The sequence below is a fragment of the Aythya marila genome (genome assembly GCF_965140915.1).
Source record: "Aythya marila genome assembly, chromosome: 6".
NCBI classification, from domain to species: Eukaryota; Metazoa; Chordata; class Aves; order Anseriformes; family Anatidae; genus Aythya; species Aythya marila.
In genome coordinates, this window is record NC_139047.1 from 37,654,926 (window position 1) to 37,677,410 (window position 22,485).

The 22,485-nt window shown below is 37.4% G+C and overlaps 1 protein-coding gene across 1 annotated transcript in view; it reads right to left on the reverse strand.

Annotated features, from left to right (window-relative positions):
- NEB (nebulin) overlaps window positions 1-22,485 on the reverse strand; it is a 119,033-nt gene that overhangs the window by 41,805 nt on the left and 54,743 nt on the right. The window contains exons 75-106 of the mRNA XM_082762888.1: window positions 21,705-21,812; window positions 20,695-21,006; window positions 20,159-20,362; window positions 19,861-19,965; window positions 18,463-18,570; window positions 17,614-17,925; window positions 16,560-16,763; window positions 16,229-16,333; window positions 15,630-15,734; window positions 14,146-14,457; window positions 13,744-13,848; window positions 13,382-13,480; window positions 12,733-12,834; window positions 12,427-12,534; window positions 11,212-11,523; window positions 10,990-11,094; window positions 10,803-10,907; window positions 10,008-10,112; window positions 8,829-8,936; window positions 8,619-8,732; window positions 7,665-7,862; window positions 6,690-6,794; window positions 6,008-6,112; window positions 5,812-5,916; window positions 5,254-5,361; window positions 4,453-4,566; window positions 3,761-3,958; window positions 2,950-3,054; window positions 2,359-2,463; window positions 1,954-2,061; window positions 1,462-1,569; window positions 425-532 (exon numbers count right to left, since the gene is read on the reverse strand). Coding sequence (XP_082619014.1) covers window positions 425-532; window positions 1,462-1,569; window positions 1,954-2,061; window positions 2,359-2,463; window positions 2,950-3,054; window positions 3,761-3,958; window positions 4,453-4,566; window positions 5,254-5,361; window positions 5,812-5,916; window positions 6,008-6,112; window positions 6,690-6,794; window positions 7,665-7,862; window positions 8,619-8,732; window positions 8,829-8,936; window positions 10,008-10,112; window positions 10,803-10,907; window positions 10,990-11,094; window positions 11,212-11,523; window positions 12,427-12,534; window positions 12,733-12,834; window positions 13,382-13,480; window positions 13,744-13,848; window positions 14,146-14,457; window positions 15,630-15,734; window positions 16,229-16,333; window positions 16,560-16,763; window positions 17,614-17,925; window positions 18,463-18,570; window positions 19,861-19,965; window positions 20,159-20,362; window positions 20,695-21,006; window positions 21,705-21,812 — 4,605 coding nt within the window. The remainder of the gene's footprint in view (window positions 1-424; window positions 533-1,461; window positions 1,570-1,953; window positions 2,062-2,358; window positions 2,464-2,949; window positions 3,055-3,760; window positions 3,959-4,452; window positions 4,567-5,253; window positions 5,362-5,811; window positions 5,917-6,007; window positions 6,113-6,689; window positions 6,795-7,664; window positions 7,863-8,618; window positions 8,733-8,828; window positions 8,937-10,007; window positions 10,113-10,802; window positions 10,908-10,989; window positions 11,095-11,211; window positions 11,524-12,426; window positions 12,535-12,732; window positions 12,835-13,381; window positions 13,481-13,743; window positions 13,849-14,145; window positions 14,458-15,629; window positions 15,735-16,228; window positions 16,334-16,559; window positions 16,764-17,613; window positions 17,926-18,462; window positions 18,571-19,860; window positions 19,966-20,158; window positions 20,363-20,694; window positions 21,007-21,704; window positions 21,813-22,485) is intronic.

Genomic DNA, 22,485 nt, shown 5'->3' on the forward strand with positions numbered 1-22,485 from the left:
TCTAAGACTCAAATCCTACAAATATGTAAATACGTATATTTAATTTCCATCCTATTAAAGTCAATGATCAAAGAAGTGAGTACATATGTATAAAACTCTACAGATTCAACATCATAAAGATGCAATAATTTCTGTGCATCTTTAATCAAACAGCAGCAGAATGGTTAATAAAATTAGGCTGCAAGTGATTTCATATGATGGTAACAGTTGTACAGGACTATATAAAGTCAGTTACAAAGAACTTTAAAAAGCCATGCCCAACTGTAAGGGTGAACCAATGATCCCTTGCCTTTCTTGATGGTATTTGTCTAACCTGTTCTTAAAAACCTCAGTGAACAGGGATCCTACAGTCTTCCCACACAATGTGTCCTCATAACCCTCATTACAAATACAAATGAAAACAAATAAAAAATGTTTCCTGTACCTCATTAATGACTTGATTCACTTTCTTCACATTTTCAAACCCAACATCTTTAGGTCCCAGAGTATAGCCCTTAGCTTTCATATGTTCATAGGCTTCTTTATATTTCAGCTATGAAGTGGCAAAAAAAAAAACACAAAAAACCTTTTAGTTAGAACAAAAACATTTAGAAACTAAATTTGCTTGTGCTTTTACTTACACTGCAGTTCTGACAGCAATTTAAGCAGATTTTTACAAACAGATTTTTGGAGATTGTCAAATGAGATTTAGCTACATGAGAGTTAAATACACCAGGCATCATCACTATTTTTACCTCTATAACATGGCCCAAGTTTAATAACATTGTAAATTTCTCTTGCACCTAATAAGACATCCATAACTACCTAAGGAAACTTTAATTTTGATAGTAATTGCTTCAGATAGTTATAAAGTTCAATAACATTTAAATTCTGTTAAGGTAAACAGTATCAGTGCTGGGCCCTGAGTGCACTAGTAAGAATTTATTGTTATGACTAGCCACACCTAGGATGTCAGTCTTTGCCAGAGCTATGCTGTAGATGTATCTGTCTTCAGCCCTGCCTCTGTTCACAATTTCTGGATGGACCTTGGTCCTATATTGCAAGTAACTTGTCTCCAGCCCTGTTAGCAGCCCTGTTTCTAGCCCTGTCTCTTGGATTTACCTTGGACCTATGTTGTAGGTAGCTTGTCTCCAATTTCTGTCCTGTCTCCTGCAGCTCCTGACTGGACCCATGTGGAAGGAGCTTGGGCCTCACCTTGTGTGAGGCTGTAGATGTAAGCTGTTATCAGAACCCTGCTCTGCCTACCCTACTCAGTGGGACTTCACACTGGCTGATGAGGTCACTGCCTGTGTCGTGGTGACCATCAGCTCCTGTCTCAGACATACGCATGGAACTCTTGCTGCTCTTTGACAATCACACTCATATTTGAGAAATGACTGCCTCAATAATTGTTTACTCCTAGAAAATTGGCATCAAATATTCCCTTGAGACTCATGCTGTATGACTCAGTACATTACTTACATCACTGCCAATGTACTGGACATGTTTAGCATGCTGAAAGCCAGGGGTATCTGTAGGAAGGCTGTATCCAGTAGGTAGAGCTTTCACACCAGCCCAGCGATACAAGTTCTGTAAGGTGGTGGAGAGAAGGAGAGAGAGAAAAGGAGTTTGAGACAACTGTGTACAATATTTGAGAGTATTCAATAGCTAAACAGGAAATCTCTTATATACAACTGGCAAAAGATTTCCCACATAACTGTATTATAATGCATACTTGCAGATTAAATAAGGACATTTTCCCACTTTAATTTTAGAGCAGTGAAATCTAACTTCTTTGTCTGAAGAGCTAAAGACCAACTTTTAAAGAATTTGTGTTTTGAATATCAGAGAACATTTTGGATTTGCAAAAAATAAAATCAAGAGGAAATATGAACATGCATCAGAAACACAGGAGAAAAATATGGCCCTTGTTTTTGGTATCCTGTTAAAAAAAAACAAAATGTTTATACTTACTTCACTCTGTATTTTGTTGGCATGATATGCCCGCTCTAAATCTACTGTTTTATCTGTAGGAATCATTTTGCCTTTGACATTATGGTTATATTCACCACGATAGACAGCCTGAGGAAAAAAAAAAAGTAATTAGAAGAGAGTCATCATATATTTTGTCACAGGAAGTATTGTTTGCAAACACATGGAAATATCTCCTAAAAATTAATGTTTTTTTGATTCAGGAAATTAATAATTCTAATGATTGTGTTCTAGTGATTAGATATTTAGTGATATCATAATGAAGGCATAGGCAATGAGGTGTAGATAACCAGCAACGAAACAATTAAATGATTAAACATATTAAAAGTCACTTTTCTAGAATTTGTGAGGGAATGGCGTACGCAATATTGGAGGTGAAACACTTACTTCACTTAAATTCAAGCCACTGAGGACATTCTGGACATAGACAGGAGTATCCATGACCACAGTGTAGTCATTCTTCATCTTTTCTGCCTTAGATTTGTACTTAATCTGCAGAGAGAAATTCAAGAGCTCTAATTAATAAGACTAGTCATTATTAATTGAATTTATTACATTACTATGTTACTAGTTACTATTTATTTTATTACTTAATGATTATACTAGTGAATCTGTAAGCAGAAAGTGTATTGAAATTATGGCTAAATAAATGAGCATGGCACCTGAGTACCTCGGTATCCTCTTCTCTAGGCAGAACAAATCAAGTGACCTCAGCCATTCCTCATTCATCTTGTGCTCTAGAAGCTTCACCATCTTTGTAGCCCTCATTTGGATGCTCTCTAATAGTTTTATATCCTTCTTATATGAAGCCCTGGGTAACCCTCTCTAGTGACTAGCCATATACGAATACTTCAGTAGAGAAGGATATATAACATTTTCCAGACCATATTTGGACTAGAAAAAAGCTACTCCATCCTTTTAATACAATGGTTTGAAAAACAGTAAGAAATAGAACCAATGTATCCAGTTCAGACTCACATCACTGCGAAGGTCGTAGGCATGTTTGGCATGGAGAATCTCAGGAGTGTCCCAAACGAAGCAGCCAATGCCTTTCAGCCAGTTAAGATCATCTTTGTATACCACCTAAGATATGAGAGCAAAGAAGCAATCTGTAAGACTTCCACTGTGGTCTAATTATTTAATGCCACCTCAGCCTGAAACATAGTTGTCAAATGATGACAAGTAAGATTCCTGGTATTTTGACCATTTTTGTTTTGAGAAAAAATAATAATAATAATTAAAAAATATATACTTTTGGAATTGAACACATTTTTCTTCAGTGCTTCATTTCCACCAGTGAATTAAACAAACAAACAAACAAAACCACAGTAATTAAAAAAAACAACAAACAACTATTTGCATATCCTACCGGGCAATGCTTTATTGATAGATCACTGACCTGCTCCTGGACTGAACTAAGCAAGGCAAGCACATGGAAACTTTGTATCACTGGAATTTCCTCTCTCAAATTTCCAAAGTGCCCACAACCAAATCATAAAGGATACTTTACATATAAAGATGGCTGAACTGGTAGAACTGTGAAGTTATGGCCCAAATGCCTTTACTGGTAACACTGAAATTATGCATCCTTAGCCACATCTCAGTCATAGACCAGTGGCCAAGTATCACAGAAACATGATACAGATGCTGTTTAGTGGTACATACAAAGGTACAAGTGTAACCTCAGAGTGCTCCAACTATTTCTTTGCAAAATCATTCCTGCTAACAGGACACAAATGCAAGAATCTTTTTTAAAAGTGATCTACAAACAAATTAGTTGTGAACTTACATCACTGAGTTGATCAGTTACTTTTCGAACATGGGCATTGATTTGAAGATCTGGTAGGCAGATCCATTCGTGCAGATGTGTGCGGTAATCAATTTCACTGATTTTCTTCTGTGCATCCTTAGCAGAAATTATGTCTACCATGTCTGGAATAATGTGGACTTTGGCTTTATTCTTTTCATAGGTTTCCTTGTACAGACGCTGCAGAGTCAAAACAGTACATTAGTAATTCTGACAAATAGCCTGAAACATTAGCTGATGATAAATTTTAGGCAAAGTTAGTGATATTATCACAAAATGTTAGTTGGAAAGCAATCACTTTGGCTATGATTGAAATGTCTATCTTGCCTGCTTTAAAAACTTGCAGGTAAGGAACCTTCCAGCCTATCATAGTAATTAACACAAGTGATAAAATCTGATTTGTCAAATTTTCATTGTACTTGTGTTAAAAGGAGGTAGACTAGGTGGTGCCCTGTTGTATACATAAACATATATTGCACTGAAGGTTTAGTACTGCAGACAAATTAATGGTTGACGCAGAAGCTTGAAAAGATATTTGTAGGTGTATTATTGTATTTAGCAAATACTGAACATTGCATATTGAAATACGATGTCACATGTGGATTCTCTGAGTAGCCTCTTCTGAGATAAGTATGGTTTTATCAGAAAAATACATATCAGAATACAACACTTACATCAATATTAAGTTTTCCAACTCTAAGACACCTTGCTGTATTGGGATCATCCTCAACACCTCTGGGTATCGTGTACAGTGCTTTAAACTTGTCATATTCTTCTCGGTATTTTACCTAAGCAGATACAAAGAAAGACAACAAATAGACTCCAATGAGACAACTATATTTTTGGAACCAAATTCATCAGTAAGCAAATTACTTAGTTGAGTCTGAAAAGGAAGTATTTGAAGCAGGATCTTGGTTTTCTATTTCATTTTCAGCTGCAAAGAATGCACATTGTAATTCTCTTTGTAAAAGTAATGTCATCTGTCTAGAAGACTTTTAAATAAATAGATGCAATAAACAATTTAGTTATTGTTCCAGCTCCTTCTTTTAAAGATATCCATGAAGACAGTGATCTCTCATTAGCCACTGTTCAGCAAAGGGTCAGATTATGTTCTTTTATACTCAGTGAAACATCACTTAAAGACTTATATAACATTTGGTGTTTTTCTGACCTGAATGCTTGTGCAATTTAGTATAAAAAAGAGCGAATCAGGAATTTTCAAGCTGTTTCTATTACTGTAAAATGCAACATTTATTTCAATGAAAAGAAGCAGCAAAGGACTATTACCCAAATTATCATCACATAAAAGTGATTCTCTACAAATACATATTATATCTAAACTGAAAATAGAAGTTTCTGTGATTCTAACATAATTTTAAAAAGCTTTGATAACTACAGAATATGCATGACACGAAAGATTTCATTGCTAGAATTGATGATCTGAATAAAAAAATCAAAGTATTTTATTCACTTACATAACTAGCATTATGCTTCAGTTCTTTTGCACGTGCTAAGGATACAGCATCAGAGGGCATTATATAGCTAGTAGCTTTCACTTTGTCCCAGGCTTCCTTGTAAAGATTCTGTGGGGAAATAGAAAGTCTCTGTGAGTAAAAAACTTCTGGGAAATAACTGATGTCCAGTAATATATCCTTTCTGTTTTTATTTATACACTTTAACTATTACTTAACATGAAATAAACTAGTATGGTAGTTTAATCTTGATAGCACACATAAAAGTTGACAAAATGCTTTCCAACTAGTCTTGTCCATTCTCATAAAACAACTTTATTTGGTTCAGGTGCAGCTTTCTTCAGGGAATCCATTTATTAATGCAGGTATTTTGACAAAACTAGAACTACAGATGTAAAATATGCCCTCTGCCTGAAATGCAGTTACCTTCTCTATACTCAAACAATGCAGAGGGCTGTCACTTGACTTTGGAAGCTTATCTTCAACCAGAGTGAACAAGCAAAATAAAACAAAATCCCACAGATTAGCACCTCAAGAGAAAAAAAATGCAGAAACACTTACATTGCTAAAAAGATGTTTCAAATTTTGAACTCTTTCAGAATCCACTGTTTCAGTCACAGTTGTATACTTGTCCTTAGTTTTATGGTAATCTTCTTTGTATTTCACCTACAGGAAGATAGGAAGATAAATTTAGTGAACTTGTTTCAGTTCTCAGGAGTGAGAGGAAAAGCCTCAGCAGACAAAGTGGGAGACTCACATCACTGGCATTTATGCCACTTTGCACTGCAGTCACGTAGACTGGTGTATCAGTAACAACACCAAAGTTCTGGAAATTTTCTTTTCCTGCAGCTGTGTATTTTATCTGAGGAAACAGAAAAAAAAAAAAAATAATAATAATTCTGAAACTAAGTTCCCTGCCAGCTTCCTTTAAAATCAGTTCTGGACAACTGAAACCCAGGATTACAGTCCTATTATAACCAACTTAAAAGTGACAAGCCATAGAGAAGAAATACCTCTATATAGAAATACAGCAAGTATGAACTAATAATGAAAATTGCTTATCATGTACAGCACATAGTAGGCTAAGAAAACAATCAGCAAGGCAACAGACTATTCTCCCAACATAAATATCTTAACTAAGCTGTCTTGTGACAGACCTGTACACAGAAAGGCAAAGTGTTATCTTCTCACTGTTAAAAAAACTCAGCTCTGCAGTTCTTCCATTCTCCTAGTTTTCCTGCTCCTCCAGTAATAAAAATTATTGTTCTTCCACAGACTAAACTGCAAGACTGTATTATAATAATTAGAAAAAATATTTCTGATTTAGTAGGATTTACTTCATTCTGCTTTGGACTAGGACAGGTGTCAGTCACAGTGAATAGTAAATGGAAAAAAAGGTCTATTATATATATTTACTTGTTTGAGGAAAACTTGCTTACTTGGCTCTGGAGGTCATATGATTTTTTAGCATGCAGGATCTGTGGAGTATCCCAGACGTAGCATCCAATTCCCTTCAGCCAATTCAAGTCATCTTTATACACCACCTACATGGAAAAAAAATACCTAATCAATTAGGAAGAAATTTGCTCTCTGCTTGAATAAGGCATTAGTATTTCTTCTCTATATTCACCATTTGCCACCTGTACAAAGTCAATGCACAACAATGAGGGCTCATTCAGAAATTATAATCTGTTTGGCAGTTTAAATGTGAGCAGACAATACCAGCCCATCTCACAGTTTGCCTGAATGATTTTTACCCACAGCATTTGCAAGGGAAAGTAAGCTAAATTACATCGTACTAAAAAGCCAGGCAATTAAAACCTCATTAAATTTTATTGGGAAAGTTTTTTGGCCTAAGTTGAGACACTGTTGACTATGTAATATGAAATTCAAATATTGTGCTTCAGTGTGCCAGGCGCTTAGTCACAGTGTGCCAGTCACTGATACAATCCCAAAAGAGTGAAGTGTTATAGGAGACTGGAAAAGCTTCTGGCTGCATGCTGTCCTACATGCTGTCCTGGCTCCTGTGCAAAGTGCACGCTGAGCACTGCAGCGCAGCAACATTCTGCCTGTACCACAGTACATCCACATCCCTTCTCTGCACGTGCCAGACAGTAAGCTTTCTACACAATCTCAACCAGTCAAACTGGTAAATTTTGTGAAAGTTTTGCAAATCTTAACTTTTAAGTTTTCCCAACTTACAAGTTAGTAATAAGTAACCAGACCACTACAATGTTCCAAAGAAAATAGCAAAGATGCAATCTTTGGTACTATGCCACTAAGCAATCTAAGAACGTGGTTATTCATTTCATGTTTAAATACTACAGAAATACATGAAAGTATTTTATATTTAAGTACCTCAAAAATGGCATGAAAGGTTACAAAAATGTCAAATCAAAATGTGAAATACATACATCACTCAAAATTTCCTGGGCCCTTCTGGCTTGAATAACATCATTTTCTTCAGGTGAACAATTCCACTGATGGAAGTAAGTTCGGTATTCAAGATCACTAAGGATATACTGGCACTTCTTAGCTAGCACATGATTCATCATGTCACTTGGAATATGGACATTTGCTTTGGTGTCTTCATAATTCTTCCTATATGCCAACTAAAAAGGAAAGATTGAGGAAAAGGTGAGAAGAGCGAATACAGTGTTTTTCTGTATAATTTCGAATCCAATAGGTTACAGCTAATAGAATAATCTCAGGCATGTTTTCTGGATTTAGTGGATAAAATCCCATGGGATTCAGTAGGACAAAACCTTAACTTAGACATTAATCACCATTTATTCTGATGAGGTGTTAGAAGGACACGAACAGTCTTCCTCAATTGCAGACTTAACAGTGAGTGTGAAAATTAACAAGACCTCAAGATAAAAAAGATATACATTAAAAATATGTTTTTAATCTAGTTACATCTCCCTGTTCAAATAAAGACAGAATATTTGAGATTATATTAACTTTATGCCCTACATGACATGTTATATGTGCAGTGTTGATAGTAATAAAACACCAACGTACATTTACCTTCCCAGTTCTTAAATTCCTATTTTATTTTTTTTTTCCTAAGACAAAAGTATCCTAAGACATGTAGTATTTATTTCTTGCTGTTCAGATTCTTAAATTGAAATAGAAAAAAGTTATTTTTTCCTATTCTGGTATATCTAATATCTAAACAAATTCCTTCGTAATCTCTTAAAACATTTCAAGTTAAATTATTCACCATATACAAAATACCATTCAGGAAACATAAGCATATTGAAAATACTGTTACTGATGTTAATTAGTGTGGAATTATTTATGCTTAATATGAGAGCTACATTACAAGGAAAACTGAAATTATTACAGCAAGACTAATTCCTTACCGCGCTCCTTATTTTCTGGAATGCTAGCGAATGAACAACGCTGGGGAAATCACCAATCTCCTTCCCAGCCAGGTAATGTCCTTTCAGTTTCTCATATATTTCCTTATATTTAAGCTGCAAAATATTTTTGTAGAAATTTTAAAATTCATTTAAACAAGATATAGGGAAATAAAAAAGGAAGGAATAGAAGAATGGAAGATTCACACTAACCTCGCTGTTTATGTAGTTTGCATGCTTGGCTCCGACAAGTGGAATGTATTTCTCATCCAAAGAATACCCAATGGGCTTGCTGATTTCCCAAGCATTTTTATAACGTTTCTAGACAAACAAAACACATACAAATTCTGAAAAAAAGTCCATTATATTTTCCAAGGGACCCGACTCTGCCATTTTTACTCACATGGAATATGACTAATATGACTACTTTTATAGAGTAGTTCCTTATTCCATGATTTATCCCAATAATGTAAATGCAGAATGTGCCTTTAGGAGATATAATTGGTGTAAAGCAATCAGAGTAAGTGTTCCATCTCAGAAAAGTACTGGAGTGGAAATTTGAACTGATCTCTGTTTTCTTCATTAAATTCACTTTCTTAAAATAGTTATCTGGCATTCAACATTTCCCATCCAGAAGATTAATAAAAATATGCAAAATGTAAATATGAACTCTTGTTTAAAAGTATAGTATGGAATTGATAGTGATAATTTTATAGATACACGTTCAAAATCATGAAAAATCTCCAAGTAATACTCTTACATATTATAAGAGCATTAATTGTGTCAATGGCATTTTTCTAATATACCATATTTTGTTGAATATTAAATAAATTGAGACAAAATTATAAAACCCTGACTCATATGAATTAGTCACTTAAATTTTCAAAAATAGACATTTCCAACTAAAATTAGTGAGACTATTGAAAACTAACTGCTTAATAATGTAAATCACATGCACTTAGCTTCTCATAAAAAAGTAAATGCAAATTTTATCATTAGTCTAGGAAGATATTATTAAATGGAATTATAGAGAGTTTTTGTCATACAAATGCAGCTACTACTACTACTACTTCCAAACTCCCCTTAGCAGCACTTTAAGAACAATTTAGTGAGGAAAGCTGTTAGCGTTAGGTTGGAGGTTGGACTCGATGACCTTGAGGTCTCTTCCAACCTAGAAAATTCTGTGATTCTGTGTGATTCTGTGAAAGAAATGATCCTTAATCTAATCCTCCAAACCAGAAAAAAATGATAAACAAAGATTAAATGGCATTCCCAGTGCCATCTACTAGAGTAATAACAGAAACAAAAATTCAACAGTATTCTGAACTCCAGTCTATATTCTGTTGCTTTCAAAACAAACTAAACCTTAGTTAGATATTTATCAAATCTTACATCACTGTACAGTAAGGACATGTCTCTGGCATGGTTCAGTGCGGGAGTATCATCAGATCCAATGTACTGTCCTTTCTCAAGGTTAAATGTTTCTTTGTATTTTAGCTACAAAAGAAAGAAATACTATGTTAATTCCACAGTAGAAATAAATTATCCCAACAGGTCCATGTATCAGAAGTAGACATTTATTTTCTTTTACATTATCATATTTTCAGTAATGCTGTATAGTATATTCCAACCATTATGGCACACAGGCAAATGTCATCAGTATGGCACATCACAAAATATGTACAGTATTCTAGTAAAATTAAGCATACTGATCAGCAATTACAGGTTAGTAGCCACACCATGAACTCCACTAGCATTGTACAACTAGCTGCTATTCGCCAAGAACAGGACTCAATTTTAAATTACAATAAGGAAAACCTATGTAAACTGTAAATAAGGGACAACCTATATTCTTCTACTGAAAAATGTAAAATTATTTTGTATAGCAATATAGTGTCATTCACTCATACAGATTCTTACCGAACAACTTACTTAGATTTAGAACCTAGTAGCATACTTTAGTACTAGGTTAAGGGTTGTATTTGATGGTTTTAGCAGTCTTTTCCAAGAATGATTCCATGATTCTATGATTTACCCAAATAAAAGTCTATTAATAAAGAATGCATACGCACACACTCACACGTACATACATACATACAGCTAAACTGAGTACAGTCTAGCAAAAGCAAGTAAGTCATCTACTGATTCTAATAATATAACAGTTTCAATGGAAAAAAAAATACATACATCACTCTGATTGACAGAGTTAATCTTTGCCAAGACAATGTCTGGAGTATCAACCACACTGGTATAATTGGAGAAGTTATCAAGGGCTTCTTTCGTATATGCTCTCTGCAAAGAGATGAAATATTTTCTTAAACACTGCATGAGGAAGAAGAGCTAACCACATAGCTGCTAAAACATTTTCTCTTACCTTATTTATCAGTTCTTGTGCATTCTTAACTTTCTTATGTTCTACGGAATCCAGAGGAATCCAACCACAGCCACGGAGCCATTCCAAATCAGATTTATAAATATTCTGCATTATAAAAAGTTACAAAAAACAAAATAAATTATTGAATACGGCCTTATATAATATGGAAAATGCCCTTAGGCCAAACAAAGTGGAATACAGTATGCATATAAAATGACTTACATCACTTTGCAGATCATAGGCCTTCCTTGCCTGAATACAGTCATTCTGGTCAGGGTGGCATGTCCACTGGTGCAGGTATTGGCGGTAGTCAATATCACTGACCAAGGTCTGACACTCCTTGGCTGCTACAACTGACACCATATCTGGAGGGATGTGTATTTTGGACTTCGTTTTGTGATAATCTGATTTGTACAATCTGTCATTTTGGATCTCGCCGGCATGTTCAAACCACACCAGTTTCGGGTCATCTCTCATATTGGCGACTCCAACATAGTGACCTCTTTGTTTGACATAGTCAGCTTTGTATTTAAGCTGATGGAAGAGGAAAGAAATACGTAAATATCAACACTGATTATATCTACTCTTTTTTTAACATGAGAACAGCTATGTTTCTGTCAATACAAAGAACAGATGAGACTGTGTTATTAAGACAGGGAGTTGTCAATTGCAGCCTTAGGTTGTCAGTACATGACCAGACAAAAATATTATAATACAAAAAGTAATAGTACTTATAGTATAGTATTTCCACGTCAAAATATATAATTTTCTAGATTAATATACTACCATTCTTCAGTAAGGAGTATTTTCAACACAAGAGGAAAGTCTTGCTAGAAAGCATTTACTAATAAATTCTTTTACCCTCAGTTTTACAACATATTTTTGTAATGCATTATTTAAGACTGTCTGAAGACTTTATCTTTATTTAAGGTATTTACTTCAAATGTTTGATAAAATGTATTTTCAGTAGTTAACTAGCTGTTGTGTAACAGTTTCACCAACAACTATGCAAAAGTTTAAAATGCTATGTGCATATCATCTTACAGCTTTTCCAGGAGGAAGCCACCATAATATGCCAAAAAGTGAAATCACAGCTACATATTACAATCATAATATTTCTACAATTCTTTCAGATTTATAAAATACAGAAGTCCACATAGTGGATTTTGAAAGGACTGCTTGTGGAGAAACTAAACACAGAAAGGAGAATCTTACCTTTCAGCACCGATATTCATAAAAACCATAATATTAAAAATGTCTTTTATATTTAGGAGACGGTGAACTTCACAGGTCATAAAATGTCTATTGGATGTTATCGCTAATGCAAAGCCTTATATTTCTTTTTTTTTTTTTTTTTTAATTTGCAAGTTCTTTAACATTGCTAAATCTCAAGACACTTGCTTTTACTTGTGATGAAAAAAAAAATAAATATATTACCTCACTTTGGACATCATTTGAGTGTTTGGCATGACAGATCTGCACAGTATCAGGAGGTAAGAGGTAACCAGTGGCTTTTTCTTTCTCCCAGCTTTCCTTGTATAAATTCTGTGGAAAATAGAAGTGAGGAGAAATATGAAATGACTATAGTCACTGTCAATACTGTATATATGTAACCAATGTTAGAGCATAAGGGAAATGAATCCTTCCTTGAGGATGTTCTTAACAAGGCAAGTTTTCTAAATTCCTCAAAAGTATTATTAAAGTGAGCAGAAACTCTTAGTTGATCAAGAAGAGAACATGTACCTGATTAAGAATTCTGGCTGCCTCACGAGCCATATCTAGCTGTGGTGTATCTGTCAGAGTATAATTTGACTTGACCTCATTCCACTCTTTGTGGTATTTTATCTGGAACAGAGAAAGAAATGAGTGCCTCACAACATCATCACAACACTGGGAAAACATTATTTCATGCATAAAATAATGCTAATTATGTATAAAAATGATTATTCAAGGCTATTAAATATGATACATTAAATATACATCCAATTTGATATTTTTTAAAAAAAGGAAGTTATACAAGAAATTACAAAATTTATCAGAAAAAAAAATAATAAAATAAAACTTGTTTTAATGTGGCTGGATGGATAGGGATTGGAAGGGACCTTGACAGATCATCTAGTCCAACCCCCAAGACTGAGAGAAGGAAGGGACTAGCAGAGCTAGCAGCGTCTTTTCGCATGCCTAGGAGTGATGTTGTGCTGCTTGAGGAGCTTCTTTCCTCTTAAGTGATGGAGATGAGTCTTGGTTCATCTTTATGTCATGCATTCACAGAATTCCCACAGTTGGATCCTGAATTCTTTTGCTATTTTTAAAATTTATTTTTACAGATCATATACTAGCGTGTAGATACACAGACCAAGTTAATAGCCTGACAACTTTTCAGCAAACTTACATCACTAAGAATTTCCCCGCTGTTCTTTGCTGTGATATAATCAACTCTGTCTGCCACCGGAGTAAATGGAAGAGTTTCAGCTTTTGTACGGTACTTTCTCTGTACAAGAGAAAAGATGAAACTACCATCAGATTATACTGGAATACATTACAGTTTACACATCAATTCTGAATATATGGAGAAGAAAACAAAGTTTACATGGAAAGAAAACTCTCCATACATGATGAATACTCTGGTAATACTCCAGTTGTATTTTCTATAATAATAATAATAAATGAAATACTGATGTATTTAACCATTAAAAATACTTAAAATTACAGATATCCTTGAGAAAATCTTAGTACTGAAAACTATTTTGTTACCTCACTCAAGAGGTCTCCAGCATATTTGACATGGTTTATTCCAACTGAATCATTTGGCAACCATCCAATTCCACGTAGCCATTCTAAATCAGACTTGTAAATTGCCTGGGAAAACAAAATAAGGTCCCTACTGTTAGCCACCACTCCCTGCACAATCCCATAAAATTCATCAATAATGGCATTTCCACCAATTAAAAGGAGAGCAGTAAATCCAACATCAGCACTATAGCTGAATTTAGCACACTTCAAACTTGGTGGTATATAACAGCAGCATACAGTGTGCATTCTAAATAAAGAGCAATGCCAAAGATTCCCACTGACCCCAGTTAGAGCTGAAGCAGACTAAGAAGAGACAATACAGTAATAAGTTCAACTTAGGACTAAGTTTTCATGTTAACTCACATCACTTTGAAGATCGTAGGCCTTCCTAGCGTGTATGACATCATTCTGATCCGGAAGACAGATCCACTGATGCAAGTAATGACGGTAATCAATGTCACTGACCAAGGACTGGCCATGTTTAGCTGACTGGATAGACAGCATATCTACTGGCAGGTGGCACTGTGTCTTCCATTTGGCAAAGTGTTTCTTGTATTCTAGTTCACTCTGCACTTTTCCTATGTCAAGGGCAAACTGCATTCTTGTATCCGCTTTTGCATTTGGAACTCCAACATAATGTCCTTTCTGCTTCTCATGATCCAGTTTGTATTTATACTTGGTAAAGAGCAAAAATCATCATTAGTGACAGTTATAATGAAATAGAATCACAGTCATAGAATATCCTGAGTTGGAAGGGACCCACAAGGGCCATCAGGTTCAAGTCCTGGTGCCACACAAGACCACACAAAAATTAAACCATATTTCTGAGAGCATTCTCCAAACACTTCTTGAACTCCAGCAGGTTCAGTGCCATGACCTATTCCCTGGGGAGCCTGTTCCAGTGCCCAACCACTCTCTTTGTGCCAAATCCCTTCCAGTAGACTTGGGCCTCTCAAGATTCGCAAGACCACTGAAAAATGATTGAGAGAGGTCTCGCGATGCCATCAGCCAGCTCTCTGAGCACCCTCAGGTGAATCCCATTGGGTCCCATACAGTTATATACATCCAGCTGGAGCAGCAAATCCTGCACAAGTTTGGGGTTGGCTGGGAGTTTATCATTACCACAGTCAAGGTCCTCCAACTCAAGGCAACTGGGGTCCCAGATCCCAACATCAGTGTCGAAGACAGGCAACGGAGGCATTAAATGTCTCTGCTTTGTCTATGTCCCTATTTGTGAGGTGACCATCCTCATCAAGTGATGGACCAATGTTATCTCTGCTCCTCCTTTTGCAGTTAATTTTAAAACACCCTTTTTATTGTCCCCCACAGTACTGGCTAGCTTTCATTCTAAATGAGCTTTGGACACACAAATTTTCTCCCCACAATGGCATACAGCATCTCTGTAGTCCTCCTATGTCGCCAGACCTCACTTCCAGTGGCCATACACTTTCCTTTTCTGCCCAAGCTCTACAAGAAGATCCCTGCTCAGCCAAGACAACCTTCTGCCCAACCCTTTTGACTTCTAGCATTTTGGAATTGCCTGTTCCTGTGCTCTTAAGAGGTGGTTCTTAAAAAGTGACCAGCTACTGATAGACCCCAACACCTTTAAAAGCTACTTCTCAGGGGACCTTGCTAACTAGTACCGTGTGCATCCTGAAGTCTGTTCTCTCCATATCCAGGGTTGAAGTTTTGGTGGCAGTTTTCCTCCTGTCACCGAAGATTTTAAACTCATCTATTTCATGGTCACTATGGCCAAGATGGCCTCCAATCACCACTTCCCCCACAAACCCCTTAGAGTATGTGCTTTTAAAGCATGTGAAAAGCTAGATGCCCCTTTTTGCACTTACATCACTAGCAATTTCTCTAGAAGCTTTGGCTGACTTGATTGGGATTGCATCTGCTCTCAAATCATAACTCATCTTCACTTCATCCCAGGCTTCTTTATACAGTTTCTGAAAAGACAGCACAAAGTCACACATATGCTAAATACTCTAGCATTTGTCATTAGAGAAACACATACTCTACTACCATTTGCTTGCTGAAACATGAGATATTTTTCTCGTGTTACCTCTCCTCCTCGCTATAAATACTGCTGTAAATACTGCCTTCCAGTACATGCCCAGTGCCTGTAACACTAGGGTTGCAACTTATACAGCATAGAAGGATGTTTATAGAAGTTCAGAAAAAAATTATACGCCTTGGTCTCTCTTCCATTTCAACATAGTATTATCTCAATGGTGCATTATATTAATCATTTCTAAATATACAAGCATCTATTTTAAACTGTCTAAATACTTTAGGGAGAAGGGAATGTTGAAAGCTCTGTATGAGGTCAGACTTCAAAAATACATGACTTAATCTTCAACTCTATAAGTAGCATCTTAGAATGTTAAAATTCACATTTTACTATTTTATTGAAATGTAGAAAATAGAATGATAAACATACCTTGCTGTAATTAAGAGCATTACTCTTGGCTAGGGTGATTTCAGGTGTGTCTGGCATAATATGGATCATAGTCTTGTCCTTTTCCCAAGCTTCTTTGTATTTTGGCTGTTAAAATAGTTGATTTTAATGATATTTTAAATATGGAATTGCACCTGTCAGTAACATAAAATTCCATAAACCTCTCCTGAATTATCAGCTCCAAAACAAATGTCTCAAAAACTATTAGGCAATTTAAAATACCACTGATCAATTTTACATTTTAGCAGAGAGATTTCACTTTAACTGTTTATAGCTTCAAAATAATGAAAGACTTAAGAATGTTGTAACATACAATGCTGATTTGTTCGGCATTCACTTTAGCCAAAACAACGTCTGGAGAATCAACAATACTGGTGTACTTCAGGCTTTCAATAGGTGTGCGATACACGTTATCACTCAGGAGATCCTGGGCATTCTTCACTCTCTTAACATCTGGAGAGTCATTAGGCAGCCAGCCAATTCCACGGAGCCATTCTAGGTCTGACTTATAAACAACCTGTGTCAGAGATCAAATAAAACGCCTTGTTTAAAATGACTGTCTTCAATATTTTAAACTACACAAAGCAGGATATGTTTTAGAAAATGCCCAGTCAGCTAGACCTAGATTAATCCGTTTTGTACATGAGAGATACTCAGTATCATAAGTAAGCCTGGGAAGCAGATTTTAAAAAGTTCATTTCTTAAGCAGCTTGGTCTAAACCTTATGAAATTAAATAGAGGAGAAACAACTCAACAGCATGTTGGTTATGGATGATAAAAGGAGTATTAAGAATAACCCCGTTCTCTCCAAAATATTTATTCCTCCAGGAAATTTGACAAAAAGGAGATCAAAAAAAAAAAAGGTATGAAGATACTGGGAAGTAGTGCTAACCAAAATAACTCCTTAAATGATATCAGGCAACATTGTTTACATTTTAATTGAGCAAATCCTTACACAAGAACATGAATCTCACCTCTGAAGCTCAAATGAAATAGAGGAAGAGTGTCTGTTCACTGATAAGCTGTAGAGCCAAGCAGAAAAACAGCTGCACTGTCTCCACATGTTTTTAAATCAGCCATTAAAACATCTTAGCTGCTATCCTACATAGTTTTCATGTTAATAAATTAATTTCTAAGCAGATTCAAATAAACATAAGTAATTGAAGGCTTCTGATTACGAAGTACAAAACATTATTTAACTCATAAGACCCATCAAAGAAAGACAAATGCTTCGTAGATCTAAAATGAAAAAACAGAGAAAAGCTCTAAAGATAAAACCTTTCTGACTGTGTAATATCATGCAATTAAAATACTTAAATACACTAAATGAAAACATTGGTATCTAACACATCTTTGCAAATACGCACATCACTCTGCAGGTCGTAGGCTTTCCTGGCATGGATCACATCATTCTGGTCAGGCAGACAGGTCCACTGGTGCAGGTAGTGGCGGTAGTCGATATCGCTGACCAGCGTCTGGCACTCCTTGGCTGCCTGCACTGACAATGCATCAACAGGCAGGTGGACTTGGGTCTTTGAATCGTGGTATGCCTTCCTGTAAATGCGGTCGTTCTGCAGCAACATGGCACGTGCAGCCAAGGACAGTTTGGGATCCTCCTGGGCAGTCTTGCACCCAATGTAGTGGCCTTTCTGCTTCTCATGGGCTTCTTTGTACTTGTACTGAAAAACATCAAAAGAATGTAAGCAACTTCACCTTTCTCACCTGAATGCTACTGACAAAGACCCTCATCCTCCTAAGCTGCCAACCCTGTGACACGTTTCCCAGAGGTATTGCCTCAGTAAAGACACAGCTCCAGGCCAATCAAAGGGCAATCCTTCAAGTGTCCCAAAATGGTGTTCCTCAAGGTATACAGAAATACATTTATCTTTTCTTAATGCTCAGAAGCAATGGAAAATGGTACTGAAGAGGAAACCTGCAAGAAGTAGTCTCTGCAAGAACACTCTGAGTGCCAGCCACATTCCACAGCTTTCTCTTTAAAAAGAGAAATGGTGGTGGTGATTACAAGAACTGCAAGTATCCAGCAGCAGCCACATCTGCGGCCACTGAAGAAGCACTCAGAATGAGCTTTAAAATAGCAGAGGGCCACATAACCATACATCACTTCTAGCTGCTATGCTAGAACCTTTCACCCAACTCTGCCCAGTGGGATGTGGGAAGAGACAAGACACAGCAACCACATAAAAAGAAGACGGTACCTCACTAGCGATGTCTCTGGAAGCCTTGGCATGTTTGATGGGAATGGCATCAGCTCTTATGTCATAGCTTTTTGCCTTGGCCTCATCCCAGGCCTTCTGATAATGTTTCTGCAAAGAAGATTAAACACTCATGTTACTTCCAGTCAAGACTCTGTGATAGCAAGGACTTTATTACTACTTCTCTTGTGCTTAACTGCTTGGGTACTCCTGGGCACTTTGGCAACCACATTAGGTACTTCCAAGAAAGTGAGTGTAGGGAGAGAGCCTTACCTTTCTTATTACCTTTAGTTTCTCTTTTAACATATAAAAAGGCTGAAGAGAAACTAAAGTGCCTTCATCTGTCTGAAGGCAACCAAGCAAGCTCAAAAACATGAAAGCTCTGTCTTTATGGGCATCTTGGCCCACAGAGGCTTGGTCAGCACACCTGGACTTGAAGTCTTTAGTACAGCTGGGTAAATATCATGCTTTGTAGTTCTCTGATGACTGTGGAAAATCAGAGACTGAATGCTGTTGCTGGTAACACCACAACAAATTCAGAAAAAACAGTATTCAAGTCATAAGTGAGAAAAGAAAGGGGGGGAGTTAAGGAGGAGGAGAGAGAGGAAAGTGAAATGTCTGCTGAAGGAACCTATGAAGTATTTTGCTCCTAATCCAATCACATCAGGAACTTCTGAACAATATTTTACATACATGGACATCAAGAACATCTTAGAATGAATGCAGTTTCTGGGCAAAAATTCTCAGCCACTTCCTGCTGAAAATGCAAAATGGGAAATTGCTTCCAGTTTTACAGGATCCCCAGGGTTAGTTCCATAAAAATAGGGGGTGAATCAACACAAATCTGCAAAACATCCCAGAACTGATGAGTCTGCAGGTTCCTTCAGCAACCTCATTGAAAATATTTGCAAGCTTTTCTCAAAGGAAGGAGAAGTCCTGCATAATTACATGCTGAACGTTTAATTTTGCTCACAAACACACAGCCTAATAAGTAAGGCAGGCAATTCCATGAGTTCAGATTCCCTTAGGAATCAGATTCCCTTAGGAATCTGAAGACTTTAGGGAAAAATGCACGTACAGAAATGTTCCACACAGGCAGTTCCATCACTTTCACATTCACATGGACTGTGAGAGATTATAACACCGATTCTAGATAAAAACCTGTGGTCTTTTTCCTTGATGAACATCTGGTATGTTAACAGTACATGCTCCTTCATTAAGGATACACTCTGCCCAGATGTTATCTACGGATTACGATACAACCACACCAGAGAACAGCATTAGTGGATGCCAAACATTAGGGCAAAAACTAAAAGAGGTTAGGCCAAAAACTCTAAGACTCTAAGTAGACACAGCATTAAGTTCATAACACTTTGCACACATAACGGTGTGGGTTCTTACGTTGCTGATGTTCTGAGCATTGACTTTGGATTGCAGCATTACGGGAGTATCAGAAGGTACGGAGACCTGCGTCTTATCTTTATCCCAGGCCTCACGGTACAGATGCTAAGGAGAAAGGAAGCATAATGACATTTCACTGGGGTATGAACACTGGGGAAAAAAAACACACTCAAGAGAATTCTTTGGTAATGTTGGTTCACATTGGTTTCAAATTAAACGTTCTCACAATACAATCTGCAGTCTCTGACACTCAGAAATGTCATTGCACAAATGAAAGGTAAGCAAAAGGTGAGCTTACATCACTGAGCTGCAAAGCATTGATCTTGGCCTGCACGACATCTGGCGCGTCAGTTATGCTGGTGAACTTCAACTCATCCGGACGTGTGCGGTACAGCCTGTCGTTCAGGATTTCCTGGGCTTTCTTTGCTTTAACCACATCCACGGAACCTTCTGTCAGCCAGCCAATGCCTCGCAACCACTCCAGGTCCGACTTGTACACGTTCTACAAATAAACCATGGGTTACCCCAACGCAGAGACAACTCTAAGTGCACAGAGCTTCCCCAAGCACAAGGCTTTCCCCAAGCTCCTTCTCCAACAGTCACACATCAACAGTCAGCGCTGAGACTGCAGGAAACCAATCCCTTCCTACTCATGGCTTTTGGTTGCCTTGCACAGCAGCACAAGTAGCCATCATTTAACATGCAGGCTCATCCACACAAATTCAATAAACCTTACCAGGACTGACTGCTTCTTCACAAACACATCCTTGACAGGATATTGGCACTCTCACAAACGTTGCCCACACATTTGACAGAAGGATTTTCAACACTCACATCACTCTGCAGGTCGTAGGCTTTCCTGGCATGGATCACGTCATTCTGGTCAGGCAGACAGGTCCACTGGTGCAGGTAGTGGCGGTAGTCGATATCGCTGACCAGCGTCTGGCACTCCTTGGCTGCCTGCACTGACAATGCATCAACAGGCAGGTGGACTTGGGTCTTTGAATCGTGGTATGCCTTCCTGTAAATGCGGTCGTTCTGCAGCAACATGGCACGTGCAGCAAACGAAAGCTTGGGATCTTCCTGGGCAGTCTTGCACCCAATGTAGTGGCCTTTCTGCTTCTCATGGGCTTCTTTGTACTTGTACTGAGAAACATCAAAAAAAAAAAAAAAAAAACACAAAAAAAAACACATGTAAGCAACTTCACCTTTCTGACCTGAATGCTACTGACTAACAAAGGCCTTCATCTTCCTAAGCTGCCAACCCTGTAATAAAATTCCCAGAGGTATTGCCTCAGTAAAGACAAAGCTCCAGGCCACTCACAGGGCAATCCTTCAAGAGTCCTAAAATGGTGTTCCTCAAGGTATACAAAAATTCATCTGGTTTTTCTTAATGTTCAGAAGCAATGGAAAATGGTACTGCAGAGGTAATCTGTCTTGATTTGTAAGACTGCTCTGAGTGCCTGCCGCATTCCACAGCTTTCTCCTTAAAGTGTTTGGTGGTGGTGATTAAAGGTACTGCAAGTATCCAGCAGCAGCCACATCTGTAGCTACTGCCAAAAGCAGTTTTAAATTGTTTCTTGTTGTCTGTATATTAACACTTTGCTTTGTAGCCCTCCTCGCAATCTCATAAACCTATCACACGGCATCCTACGTGCAGAGCATTTACCAACAGGCAACCTCAAGCTGTAGAAGAAAAGCACTCAGAAAGGGGTTTAAAATAACACAGGGGCATAAAACCCTACTCTGCTTCTAGCTGAAATGCTAGAACCGTTTACCCAGTTCAGCCAAGCAGGATGCAGGAAGATACAAGACACAGTGAACACATGAAAAGAAGATGGTACCTCACTAGCGATGTCTCTGGAAGCCTTGGCATGTTTGATGGGAATGGCATCAGCTCTTATGTCATAGCTTTTTGCCTTGGCCTCATCCCAGGCCTTCTGATAATGTTTCTGCAAAGAAAATTAAACACTTATGTTAATTCCAGACAAGACTCGGTGATAGCAAGGACTTTCTTAATAACTACCTCTCTTGTGCCTAACTGCTTGGGTGCTCCTGAGCAGTTTGGCAATCTTATTGGGTACTTCTGAACAGTACTTTGCATATGTTTGACATCAAGGCCCTGAAATTTGTTCAGAGAATGGCTACAAAGCTTTTGAAGGGTCTGGAACACAAGTCTTATGACGAGCAGCTGAGAGAACTGGGACTTCTTAGTCTGGGGTAGATGAGGTTCACGAGAGACCTTATTGTTCTCTGCAACTGCCTGAAAGAAAGCTGTGGGGAGCTGAGTGTCAGTCTGTTCTCAGAGATAACTAACAATAGGACTAGAGGAAACGGCCTCAAGCAGCACCAGTGGAGGTTGAGGTTAGAAAGAAGGAGGTATTTCATCTCAGAATGAGCAGTCAGGAACTGGGACGGGCTGCCCAGGGAGGTGGTGGCATCACCATCCCAGAGGGTGTTCAAGGAAAGGTTGGACATGGTACCTGGGGACACGGTTTAGTGGGTGACATTGGTGGTAGGGCGGTGGTTGGACCAGATGAGCTTGGAGGACTTTTCCAACCTTAATGATTCTGTGATTTTATGACATCAGGAATGTCTGGGAGTGAATGCAGTTTCTAGGCAAAA